Here is a 14,365-nt window from a genome sequence, read left to right on the forward strand (position 1 = left end):
GTAAAATGAAATGTGTGTAATTGAGTGCTAACTTACCTGTGTTATTGTTCTGTTCTGTATAAAGCATAACGACAATGTTAAAATATCTTTAAGTTTTCATACATACAACTTCCATAACTGTGACAGAATCAAGTATCATAAGATACCGTATAAGATTATACTGCAGAAAATCAAACGCTTTTTGCAAATTCAAGTAACGCAGTGTATTGATGCATATCCTGTTTGATGAAATTTCTATCTGTTTGATTTGATTATGGTTATACGGCTTACAAACAAAGTGAAGCTTATATGAAACCAACCTCGACTAAAGATGTTGGTATAATATATAAAGAATATTTTATGTGTGTATTTTCATATTAAATTTATTAAACTAGTTGAATAAAATAATAAAATGCGAGGCTCTGGCGGGCATTTTATCAATTTTATCCAACGAGTTTGATAAATTCAATGTGAAAAGACAGAAATATAAACATATTAGCTTTTCCTGACGAAACACCAGAAATTCTAATTTCTTTAACTATAATTAACAAGTCAATTTGACGTCGACGTCAAAGCTTTATTACAATAGTGTATTATCATTTTTATGTAATGGCTTTATTTCACTCCCTTTACGTCAAACATGTGATGATTATTTTTAATTGAAAAAGAAAAATGTGGTATGGAATAAAACATTTTATATCCGAATGAATTACAAAGAAACGGAAAAAAGTCAGACTCCATTAATCGTCTCCTACGATGATGCAATAATAAGATGGTTCTTCTGGTTGTTTTCATTCATTGCGCTTGTAACATATAGCTTTGTTTTACAAAACTCAGTGTTACAACATTTTTCTTTTCTAGTCATTTGGTATCATCGAATCTGTTCACTGTTCCTGAATTAGCAAGTCCCACTTCAAACGATGCTATTGGGTGTGAGAGTTGCTGCAAATGACGTTACCTCTCATGAACTGATTCAGTCAAACAGATTCTACTATTGTTATCCCCCGACGAAAGTCGGAGGGATATAGTTTTGGCGTTGTCCGTCCGTCCGGAACCTTATCTAGAAAGTGGTTGGGAATAAAATTTCATATACATGTTCACCACTATGAGGTTATGTGGCCCGTCAAGTTTCAGTCAGATTGCCAAAGTGACACCAGAGTTATGGCCCTTAGTAGTTTCTATTGTTAACTGGATAGGTCGCTATAAATATGGCAATTTCTGCGTCATAACTTTTGATAGATTTCACTAAGAACTATGAAACTTAAACTGAATTTAGATCACCATAATGTGGTTGTGCACACACACTTTCATTTGGATCTCTTTTGTAGCTTCCGAGTTATTGCCTTTTGGCTGTATAAAAATCGACATATTTTGTACATAACAAACTTACCATTTGGTAGAATTTCATTAAATTTCTTTCATTCTTTTCCATGAACATTTTTTATAAACATGTGAAGTTGTGTACCCACACCTGGTCACCACCTTGCGTTGTTCACACCCCCTTTTCCTAACACCTCCCCCCGAAAATAATCATTTCTTATTTTAGATTTTTTTCAAACCTTCCATGAATATTTAATATTTATCTCAACATGAAAGTTGTACCATTCCCCCACCTCGCTCTTCCACCCAGTCATGCCCACCACCAATCATGCATCCCTCTCCCACCCCCATCCCCATTTTTTCATTTTTAATTTTCCATTAATATTTATAATCATCATTTGAATTTTTGTCTTCTCGCCCATTCACCCCCCACCTCCCCAACAAAAAAAAATATATATATATATACTCAGTTCCAAAAGAAAGTGTGCACTTTTTAAGTTTAAATATTTCAAAAAATTCCCCGACGTTTTTGTTTCATTTTTTCATACACTAACTCTCAGGTATAACTCAAAATCTAAAATGCACACCAATTTGTTTACGAACTGATTTAAATTTTGGTACCAAACATTATAAGTTTTCATAAAAATAACCGAGAAAAAATAACAGAAAACTAAGTGCACACTTTCTTTTGGAACTGAGTGTATATATATATATGCATATATATATACTTATTGAAGTTACCTATTGGGCAGACCGAAAATATGTGTAAATCATCAGCAGGCAGACCTGAATTTTGGGCAGACAAAATCAGGCCTGCCAAAGTTTCGAGGCCGTGATATTCAGATATTTTTATATTTCCATTCCTTTTAAAAAAAAAACATGTTCAAACCTTCAAAACTTGAAGTTGTATCCTCACCCACCTTGCCCTCAGCCATGTTCAAGATATCTTACTTGATTGTGTTCTCCTAAGGACATCTGTTCTGTTAAGTTCAAATGTACATGTTAAACAGCAACACTTGGTGCCAAACCACTCAAAGACAATATTTCGTTCCAGTTAAACATCAAGCTCACATTTAAAATAGCTCCATTTAATTTTGAAAGCTAAGCTTATTACAGTAAGCATATTCCATTCAAAATAATTTCTTTAGTCAGGATCAACGTATCATACATATATTATGTACACTTTAAACATTTGCTTTCTGTTAAATTGATTTTGACTTACGAAATTATTTGCTTCTTAGTAACATCCATTTTTTCCGGATATATTTTTGGCCATTCCTCACCACAAACCCTTTGCTTTTTTGCTCTTATATGTCTTAGAAACTGATGTTGTTCAAGCCTTAAAAGGTATGAACAATTTTTAACTGCAGAAAACTATTCAATCATATATCCTCAACTGGGTGGGGTATCATGCCACGTGTCTACGGCGTGATATTCCAGTGAGGCAGCACTATTAAGTTGGGCCTTGTGCTCACTGCTACAAGTAGACACCGTCGTTTATATGACTGAAAAACTGTTGAAAAAAGACGTTAAACCCGAACACACACACACACATATATCCTCAAGTTATTTTAAAAACGTAGCAGCTGACTGAATTATAGGCTATTTGTTACCGTTGATTCAGCACTTATGAAGTATGTCTTAAGCAAACTTAACCCCATTATTTTGTATTAAATTTTTGAAGCAATCCATCTACAATATTTTTCTGTGACAGCTTCTGTTGTTGTGGGCCTATCTTGCGACTGTGCAACGGTTGTGCTTTCGGTGCTCTGTGCTTCCGAGAAAATCTACCCTTACCTTTTATCTTTTGCACTGCCCAGAAATGTAACAATTCGTAATATTTTCATCCAATCTTGTTCTGTCAACATATTATGTACAAATTTCAGGGTTACTTTTGTTCTTTATATTGTATGGAGTTTTGCTATATTTTTTATCTGGATTTATGCATATCTTGCTCGCAGGATTTGGTGAGATAGGCGTTAACTTGTTTGATTTCTGGTAATTTTGTTTAAAAAAAGTATTCGAAACATGACTATAAAATTTTGACATAACAAAGAATGATGCAAAACAAAGTGATATATGCAAAAAAGTGAAAATTGAAAAATTGTCAGGTGTCAGGTATTCACTTATGACTCTAAATCAGCGATATAAGACTTCAACTAGACATACCCAACTACGTAACCATTTAGACGTTTATAGTTACAAAGATTAAAGTTCCAAATGTTCCAGTGTTTTAAAATGAAATAAGAATGTACTTCAGCTCGGTTAGAAAATTATCTTAAAAGATGCTTTAAAGCAAAACTAGTCATACCACAATGACAGCTAAGTATTAAACACTCAAATAGCAATATAAATTTCGCTCCTTTAAAAAAAGCAATGTCAAAATTACGTTCCTGTATCTTGACGTCGTAGCATCCCCATAGCAACGTCACGCAACAAAACATGTATACACTGGCGAGCCGATAGACGAAACTAGTTTGTATTTATTGTTTAAATTAAATACTGTTGGTAAAGCATGTGGGGTCGTTTTAATTATTTAATTCATAGACTTACATCTATTCTTTTCATTTTTATCTCTCCTGTTTCCTGAGACAAAATTATGACTAAGTTAAAGAATTAACTGAAAAGGTGATTCAAAAAATGTTTTACCGTAGTATTATATTAATCTTTGCTTGAACCTAGCAACAGTTACATACATAAATGTTGTGATCTTGTCCAAAGGAACTTTTAGAAATATTTAAATAAATCACCTGTGTTATACCACATTTCAGAAATCAAGTTTTAAGGACTTACTTGACATATAATGTGCAAAATAAGTGACACAGAAGAGTCAAAATACTTCAGCGTTCAAAATGGCATGGGATTAAGTAATTTTGAAGTTGTTTTCCGTGCAAAAGGATGAACGAACATAATAGAGACATTTTACAGTAACGTTATACTTAATCTAATTAGAATAGTCTTAAAAGGCCCTTGAGCATTGGGCGTCGCCAGTAGCTAAATTTATGCTCAGACAGGTATCACGGGTCATTATTCACTATTATAAAACTGAAAAGTCACCATATGACCTCAGTAATAATTAGGTAATTTGTAAAGCGTGAAGATATGCTGTATTAGGCTTCATTTTTGAGATTTAAGATTTCTTTTTCAGATACATATTTGCTATTTTTTTTTTGATATTCCAAAGGCAACATTTACAAATGTTAAAAACGGGATTGGCAGCTTGTTCAAGGACTTGATTTTTTTTCATGCAGTGCCTAATATGCAGTACATTTCAAACACTGAAATTCTTTATGTAAATATGGCATAAAGATGTTTTATTTTACTGCATTTGTTGTGACATTGTGAAAAGATAACTTACCTTATCACCTAGCTTCAGATAAATTTGCTCCTCTCCATTGGGAACGACATGTAATACTTTCAAAGAAATTCCAGCACTTGCAAATGTGAAAAATATGATGGGAAGCAGGAACTCTAAAATGTATTATTATGCAGATAAAATAGCTTAATGGCAATGCATTACCTAAATCTTGTCTAAACAATTATTTCCTTTTGAAAACAGATTATTCTTGAAGCGAGTATAATATTGTACGAGTAATAGCTTTATTTGGACATAAAATATTGATCACTTAAAAGCAATATCCGTTTTAAGTCGAGAATGTACTGACTTATGTGTTGCATAATGCATTCGTCGGACAAATTTACGTAACTGAAAACGTTGACATGTTGGTGACATATTCACAGTGGGGAAACCAAGAATGCAACATCATCAAAAACCATCGCAAATGAGCTGACCATATACAAACTTACGCCGATTCAGGTAAGAAAGGTCTTGTCACATTTTTATTACTGCAACTTTCGACTCGAGATAAAGAGCACCGTACCCGGCCTGGAGAATACTATTCTTAGTTAGTGTTCCATGTTGTACGTATAGCTTCGTTTTTTCCTGAAAACGCGAACAGTTGGCAAAGAGGGCATGAGCTGTACCACACTTTTGTCAAAGTAAGCTTTGGCCTTATTTTCGTGAAATGAGGACAGATTTGACGCTCATATAATATCAGTGACTAGCATAATACTCAACGATTGTTGTTTTATTTTGGCTGTTTTCAAGGATATCCGGCGATATTTTATTCAAAACAAACATCGTTATTAAGATGAGAACATCCACACTGTCGACCTTGTTGGAGAACATCCACACTCTTAATTACCATTACTGCAGGTATGCCTCCTAAAAGATGTCTCAAAGGCAGTCTTATGTCTAAGAAAGTGAGTTTTGACCTTATTTTTGTGAAATGAGGGCAGATTTGACGCTCATTTAATATCAGTGACTAGCATAATACTCAACCAGTGTTTTATTTTGCTGTTTTTTTAAGGATACCCGACGATATTTTATTCAAAACAAACAACATTATTAAAATGAGAACATCCAAACAGACGACTTTGTTTGAGAACATCCACACTCTTAATAATCATGCACTGTTTATAAAAATCGAAGCCAAAAATGTTTTTATTTTAAAATCTGATATTTTGTTTCGGATGACAGTATTTGTTTATTTTCACGACATGCATTAATAATGTCAATTTGAAAAATATCTATAAAACTATTTAGCAGAGTAAAATCTACATGAATAGGAACGTGTTACCTTTTGAAGAATGATCACATCTTCCCACTGTTATTTTCTGCTTTATATAATTTACAAATACTTGTCATTTGATGGACTTTGCATTTTCAATAAACAATCTTACTGTTTTTGAACTCTTTTATTTGTTTGTTTTGGGTTTAACGCTGTTTTCCATCAATATTTCAGTCATGTAATGGCGGGCAGTTAACCTAACCAGTGTTCCTGAATTCTGTACCAGAACAAACCTGTTCTCCAAAAGTAACTGCCCACATCCCCACATGAATCAGAGGTGGTAGAGTAATGATTTCAGACACAATGTCGTTTACCTAATAGTCATGGAGAACATACGCCCCGCTCGAGGATGGAACTCCGTAGAACGACGCTCTACCTACTGAGCTTAGCTGGCGGGCTTTGGAAGTCGTTTATTAACCCGATAAGTCACATACTGTAGGCGAGCTTAAATTTGTAAACTAAAATAATTTCAAACACTAAACAGGTTAGCCAATAATTAGAAAATTAAAACTTCTCATCCCATATAAATTATTTTTGCACCAGTTACAAAGGCGAGATAACAAAGTGTCACAGGGTGAGAAAAATGTGCAGTCAGTCCGGGGCTCGAACCCGGGACCCCTCGCTTACAGGGCGAGTGCTCTACCGACTGAGCTAACCGGGGGCCTGACACATCTTCTCTCTAACGCGACCAAGTCCGTACCGCGTTAATTTCTTTTGCGAAACCACAAACTTATACTTAAAATTAACATACCTTACCTAGATCCATAGCAAACCATATAAAAGTTTAAACTCCTGAATGACGTCACGCTTATGAAAAAAATATAAGTCAAACGAGAAATTAATTAATGTGCAATTTAATAGTAAGATAATATTTTGTATTACAAATAATAATAATAAGAAGAAGAAGAATCATCGTCATCGTCATTATTATTATTATTATTATTATTATTATTATTACTATCGTTATACCAAATTTATATAGCACTCTTCATACACATGTACACGTTTAAAAGTGCTTTACAGAATAAATTGCAAAAAATACAAACAAATATGCATACAAAAATAATGCATTCCACAATAACAAAATAAATGATGAATGTAAAACGTATAGATTAAACCAGATAAATATACATACATATTCAAAAGTATTTAAGTGATCCTAGGATAAAATAGTGTTCTACGCTGTTTTATGAAGAAAAAAATCATTGTATCGATCAGTTAACAAAATACTGTACAAAAAGTGAGTTTTAGCAGGAAAGTAGCTAGCGTGGAAGCTTCCCTAATCTTGACGGGAAGGGAGTTCCAAAACTTTGGCAATGTAAAAAGTTAGTGTCATGTGCTTTTTCTGCTAGACAGAATGTTTTAACCATACGCAAGTTTTCGTAATATGTGCCTATGGGAAATCATCTTTTCAAAAATAAATTGTCCCAAATGCAGCTTTTAATGAAACTTCTCAGTCGGGAATATAAGCTACGCTCTTACATATGATCATATATAAGTCCGTGTGTTTATATGTTTGCCTTCAATGTTTAGATCAGCGCATTTCAAGCTGATTTAAAAAAACTATTTAAAGCTATTTAACATTCTCACAATTTTATATCATGTTTTATCTTTAGAAAGATAATATTTTTGTCATTTTCAGAACTTTACTCATGGGGGTTGCCATTCAAGAAATGAATTCGATTCCGGGCTTTAGCCTATGTAATAATAATACATTGTGTGCCTTACTTCCGGTATATCAAATGTGCAGAATCACCTTAAGTGATAATGCCTTTTGTTTGGATCAGGTTAGATTGTATTTGATAGTCGAAAGAGACTTCCATTTTCTGAAATAAGGTTTAAATATCTTACAGTTATAATATTTAGTTAACGTTATGAAATAACTAACTTTGTTTTATGCACTTTGGGATGGATATAGTTATAAACAAAATAACAGTACAATAACTATTCCAATCCACTATTTGCTTTTAAACTTTGTGTGCAGGACATTTATTCGAATTTATCTTGTTATCCTAAAATAATGTCTTTCCTAAGAAAGCAGTCAATCTGAACGCCGTATGTCCTTATGTTACATCATACGCAGTGATTAATGTTAGCCTAACATGTGCTCAGCAAATGCTATATGATTTGGCAGAGCTATTTTAACTGGTCTACAGCCTCGCGGTAGAAGTTTTTAACTGCTGAGTGTATGTGTGGACGATATTTGCTGTTGAACAACATAGTGACTGCCTTTGAGACATCTTTTAGGAGGCATACCTGCAATAATGGTAATTAAGAGTGTGGATGTTCTCCAACAAGGTCGACAGTGTGGATGTTCTCATCTTAATAACGATGTTTGTTTTGAATAAAATATCGCCGGATATCCTTGAAAAAAGCCAAAAAAAAAACAACAATCGTCGAGTATTATGCTAGTCACTGATATTATATGAGCGTCAAATCTGTCCTCATTTCACGAAAATAAGGCCAAAGCTTACTTTGACAAAGTGTGGTACAGCTCATGCCCTCTTTGCCAACTGTTCGCGTTTTCGGGAAAAAACAAAGCTATACGTACAACATGGAACACTACCGAAAAATAGTATACTCCAGGCCGGGTACGGTGCTCTTTTCTCGAGTCGAAAGCTGCAGTAATAAAATAGTTACAAGACCTTTCTTACCTGAATCGGCGTAAATTTGTGTGTGGTCATCTCATTTGCGCTGGTTTTTGATGACGTTGCATTCTTGGTTTCCCAACCGTGATACTATTCCTAGTTTCCATTATCACAGACTCTACCGTGCCTAAATACCTGTATGATGACTAATCCTGTGACATAATAATGATTAAACAAAATATGAAGCTACTTAGTCATAGTGATGTCTACTTTTGACAGGGAAAAGAAACTAAAATAAAAAAAATTAAAAAAAAAAAAAAAACGATTTTAGTATGCATGTGCTAAATTCTTTAGGAATCGTTGCTCATGAGTTTGTTGCATTAAGTAATATTTCATTTGTGTAAAAAACGCTATGTATTTGGTGCAACATTTATTAAACTACTAGATCCATGTGCACAGGAGACAATGGTCAGGCTTCAAGTACCACAAGCACCACATTTGATAGGCATTTATGAATAATACTAATAATATCTATATAACACTACTGGATGCACATGCCATTAAAAGGGTCATGAAATTGGCCTTAAATCTTTCAAACGTTTTTAACAGTGTTTTAGCAGGTCACCATTAAAATTCACCCATTACTTTTTACATTTTAATGGGATTTTCATGACCATAGTTTTAATGCCATATATTAAAAAGCCATGAAATAAGCATTAAAACCCTGTAAAAATATACCTTGTTAAAATGACTTTGATGGCCATGAAAAGCTGCTTAAAATAAAGCATTAAAATAAGTTAACTGGCTCCTTCAAACACCATGAAAATTTTTAACTGGCATGAAATTAATGAGCCATTAAAATGTACCCCTTAATTTCACATTAATTAGTCAATACTAATGGGGCCATTAATTTTTTAATATACTGTTAATGGCCGTTAATTATTAAAAATTGATTAATGGTCTCATTAAATATGTCAGATTCAATTTTAATGGGTTCGTAGTATTTAATGGTATATTAAATTAAGGGCCATGAAAATTTGCCATCAGAATTAGACATCTTAAGATAATGAACTTCATATTGATATTTTCTGTACTGGTTTAAACTACGTATTACTACACATGTAATAGTATCTCTATATATGTACTGTTTTGTAAAATGCTAGAAGAATATTTTATTCTTCTTTTTTCACTCATTATTTTGTAATGTAAACACATGAAACAGCCTCGTACAAACATTTGTCATATTGTATCCTCATTTTGTCATACGTTCGTATGAAATGATAAATAAATGGATTGTATTGTATTGTACCGGTTTAATAGATCAAGTGACCATGTGGGTAGTTTCAACTATTCAACATTTTTATATTGACAAACATTCTGACCAAGTTTTTTATTGGTACAGACATTAGGCGTCAGGTGTATTCAAAAAGCAACTGTTGATGACAATGTCAGCGCACAATGGGCGATCACAATTTAGGTCTCCTTCAGTACTTTGTGCTCAGGTGCATGCACTTAAACAGCTAAGAGCAAATGTTTGAGGGGTTGCATCACAAGTAACTCCCCCTTATCAAGCGTACCACGCCCTTTGATTCATTGAAACGAAGAAGCCATTGATCTGCCCATGCCGCAAATGAATTTAAATCAGACTGTAAAGCTTCACAATCATGTGTACTGTTCACTTCTCTATAAACCTTAGTTTCTACTCAAGGATCGGAAAATTTGAAAATCTAAACAGGTCTGAACACATTTTATAATGTAAATTCTTTACCCCACCCACTTTCTTATACAAATGCTGATTATTTGGACAGGAAAAAACAAAAAACAGAAAAAGTGGCATGCATCAATACGTATTTACCCTTACCAAAATAATGTAGATTGATGTTATCAAATAAATTAATATTTTTTCAACCGACTTTCATTGAAATAAATCCGATTTGTTTGTAGGAACATAATTTGGCAAACATTTGAAAAAATGGCGTAACTGCATCAAGGGGAAATAACTTTAATGCAACTAAATATAACTTCATGATATATTATAGACGACGTGTGCGTAGTATGTATTTATTGTGATTAAAGTCCATTTTAGAACAATATGGGACTGGAATTATAAGCATTCAATGGGACGAGTGCAAGCCAAATGCAAAAAAAAAATGTTGTGCTTCTGAAAATATACGAATCACATTTTACAGAATGTAGGATTTAATGGGCATCACATTGCTGTTAAGGGCCATTAAGTTTTCTCTTATGTGAAATTGTACAGAACCTGGACATTTAATGGGCATTAAATCAAATTTAAGGGCCATGAATAATCCTGTTTAATTCAAAATATACAGAATTTCACTATTTTTTCAAAGCCATTAACCTTTTTAGCTACCAAATTAAATTTTTAACGGCATGATTCATGGTCAAAAATGGATGTTTTAATGGTATTTTAACATGTAATCCATTAATATTGTGAAACCTGTTAAATAAAGTGATGTAAGAATTAATGGGATAAATTAAAACGGTTTTTCCTATTTTAATGGATATTTTACAGGGTTTTAAACCATGTTTAATGGTATTTGCATCCAGTAGTGTAATCTGTATAAAATATGTGCATGAAAATTGCAGGAATAACAAAGGTGCCATAGAATGAATTGTCTTTTGTAATTCCTATGTCATGGTTTATATTTTTTGTCACTTAGTTATGAACCATATGATGATGCAACGCTGAAACACAGGAATAAATACATCATAAACATGGGTTTCACTTATGTTTGAACTTCAATGTTAAGTCGATCAAATCATTTGAATAAATAGCTTTTGGAATTATTCTAATGTAATTTGCATCATAAAAGAAAATATCATAACATGACACATTTCAAGACCTATTTATGCATTGTTTTCAAAAAAAAAGCCGAACAGTAGTGTCAGTGCATTTTTCCGACAGGTGTCATCATATAAAATTCGTTCGTACCGTTTTCTTTTTTTTTTTTTTTGTGTAAACACAGGCATTCGTCAGCAGTGATTATGGTGTGTACTAAACGTTTGTTGATTTAAGTCACTGAATTGGATCTACAGGAGCTAAAATTTTTTATATATATAAATTACCGTTTTAAAGAATCAATAAATCTCTAGTAAGCATAGAAAAGACAGCAGAGTAGTATTTGATAAGAAAATATTAATGATTTCTAGCGACATTTGCTACCACTCTGTCTGACTTCTTGTAAGCTTAGCTACACCTACAAACGTTAAGATTAAATGTATTTTCGATCTTTAATCATTCTAAGTGTTCAAACATTTTATTTTCGATGCTACGTCTATGAGCAAGCTATGTTGTATAAATAGTTCTTGACATAAAGCAGTTAGAGGGATATGAAAATTGTATCCCTATTATATGTATTTAAAAATTGTGGATGGAGTTGTTGTTGGGCTTGCGATACTGTCCGTATACCAGGAAAGTTATTTCCGAATATTTGTTTTTAAGGACTTCGCACTGTCGTAAGGTTGTAAACAATCATAGCAATTTTATCTTACACATATTTAAACATGTAAGAGAACCTCTTAATAATTAAGAAATATTTTATATCATCAAGTGAAATTGTCGTTGAATAAAATCATATATCATTAATTGCATATTAAATGTATGCATATTTTCAATTCATAATATTATCAAAATTCCCATCTCAATTACATGGTGTAACAAAGTAAGGAATAAAATATCATGCATTTGAATATATGTTAAACACATATAATTCAGGAGATAAGGCATATATCCTGTATGTGACAGGAAAGGCCGTACCGGCGACAGTAACCATCAAAACAAATCAACACCCTTTACAATATTTACAAATTTATTTACATAAGATGATTATTAACAATGAATAGATATGAAAAGAAAAAAAACTGATTATAAGAAAGAAAAAAAAAAGAAAGTTCAGTATCTCTAGATACAAAAGTTCTTATAGTCCATTCTAATCTGACGTGACACAGGTCTTTAATGTAATTGTGAACTTTAAGTAGCACAAACAAAACATATCTCAAAATCCAGTCCCTTTAAACCGTGAATACGTTGATTCCGTATTGGCTCCCTATGGTGGTAGGTGATTGCATCCCTGAGCTGACTTCAGAGGATAACAAAAATCATCGTCTTTGCGGTTTACGGCACAACCATGGGACGAAAGCTCTGCGCTGGGAATATCACATCCAGGCGAGTGAAGACAAGTGAACCTCGGGCATTGTACTTCCGGGTTATGACATCACCAGGTAAAATCGTCTGGCGGAAGAAGCTAAAATATATAACATATGGTAAGCACCATAGCAAAACAAAAAGTCAGGGCATAAAACTGCTCCTTTGGGTACACCATACCTCCGTAGGCTCCCATAAATAATACGTGCTACTTATACAAAATATATGTGCTACTAAGTTCAAACGTCACATGATTAAAATACGTCACTTATTACTTCCATTATTACCAAAATTAATTACTTACTTAAAAGACTAAAGTTAAAGTATGAAAAAGATATGAAAAGTATATGATGAAACATTATAGATACGGATATGATAAACTGCAGCTATTATTTACAACTACAAATTAACAAAATTCAATGTAAATCAAACGTTATATGATAGTTGGCATCCATATAATATCTAATGCCATACACTAAAACGGACATTGTATGTGTATGCAATAGACTGTCACACAATTTCATATTACAATAATATATACATGGTACTAGACTTGCCATACAGATTTATACATAATACAATGCAGTAATGGCGTTCCATAATTAACAAAATGTTTGACATAAGTTTTTTGAAACAAAGTACTTTACAATTATCACGATACAAATTTCAGTATAAATCTAACATCTTATATAAATGAAACATTTTAGATTCCTCTTTCGAAATAATTTACAAAAGTCTGAAAAATTTAATAAATCATCCTGACATACCGAAACTAGCTAAAATCATATGCCGAAAAGTAAATGTTACAGAATTCTGTAGAATGAACAAAAATTTACCAAATAAAAATCGTAATGCAAAAATCATACAAAAATCTAACAAATAAATTTCTTACCTCGATCGAGCATAAATTTCTAGCAAGAAAATAATTCAGACATAGATTCGTCTATAATGTCGTAAGGTGGTGTGCGCAAGGCATATCTAGTCCAGTCTATTTAAAGGATAATGTCCCGCCAAATACTAAATTTCATAGGATTCACGGCTAAGCCGTGGACTCCGACTATTGTCATTTTCACGGGATTCACGATATAGCCGGGGAATCTAACTACTTTGGCGCGAATTTAAATTGACAATTTGAGGCCCATTATAGTTGTTTTGGGGATAAAAACATAAATTACTGAAGTTTATAAAATATCAACTTTCTTATTACTGAACAGAATTTAATGAAATTTACATGGAAATTTAAGTTATGAAATACAGAAAAATATGAGAGGTATTTCATGCGTGAAATCTGACATTTACCTCAATAACTCAAAAATTTACAAAAAAATGATGCAATACCTGCATTTACACTACAGATAAATTAAGGCCCGTATGTCAATTTGTGACACTGTAACTGTCTTTTTTCTGCGCTTAGATTGATATTTATAATCGTATATCCTCAAACGTTCAAATCAAGATGACAGTCAAAAAATTACAATCAGTTCAAACAATGTAGTCAAAAATGTAGCATTCGAATAATTCGTCGTACAGACCCGATTCTCTAATTTGATACGATACTATCATTTGATAATTTGAAAGCTAACCACGATTTGCGATGTTTTCATAACTAACTTGACAATCTCATCTATCTTTTTATTTTAAGTGTTTTTATAGCAATATTTCTTCTGCACATTTTTTTC

The 14,365-nt window shown here is 32.7% G+C and overlaps 1 protein-coding gene across 2 annotated transcripts in view; it reads right to left on the reverse strand.

Moving 5' to 3' along the window:
• Positions 1-14,365, reverse strand: part of LOC123524957 (carbohydrate sulfotransferase 15-like) — a 140,244-nt gene that overhangs the window by 104,093 nt on the left and 21,786 nt on the right. For both annotated transcript variants that reach the window (XM_045303608.2, XM_045303601.2), the window contains exon 2: positions 4,658-4,770. In XM_045303608.2, coding sequence (XP_045159543.2) covers positions 4,658-4,770 — 113 coding nt within the window. The remainder of the gene's footprint in view (positions 1-4,657; positions 4,771-14,365) is intronic.

Source organism: Mercenaria mercenaria, chromosome 1 (assembly GCF_021730395.1).
Source record: "Mercenaria mercenaria strain notata chromosome 1, MADL_Memer_1, whole genome shotgun sequence".
NCBI lineage: Eukaryota > Metazoa > Mollusca > Bivalvia > Venerida > Veneridae > Mercenaria > Mercenaria mercenaria.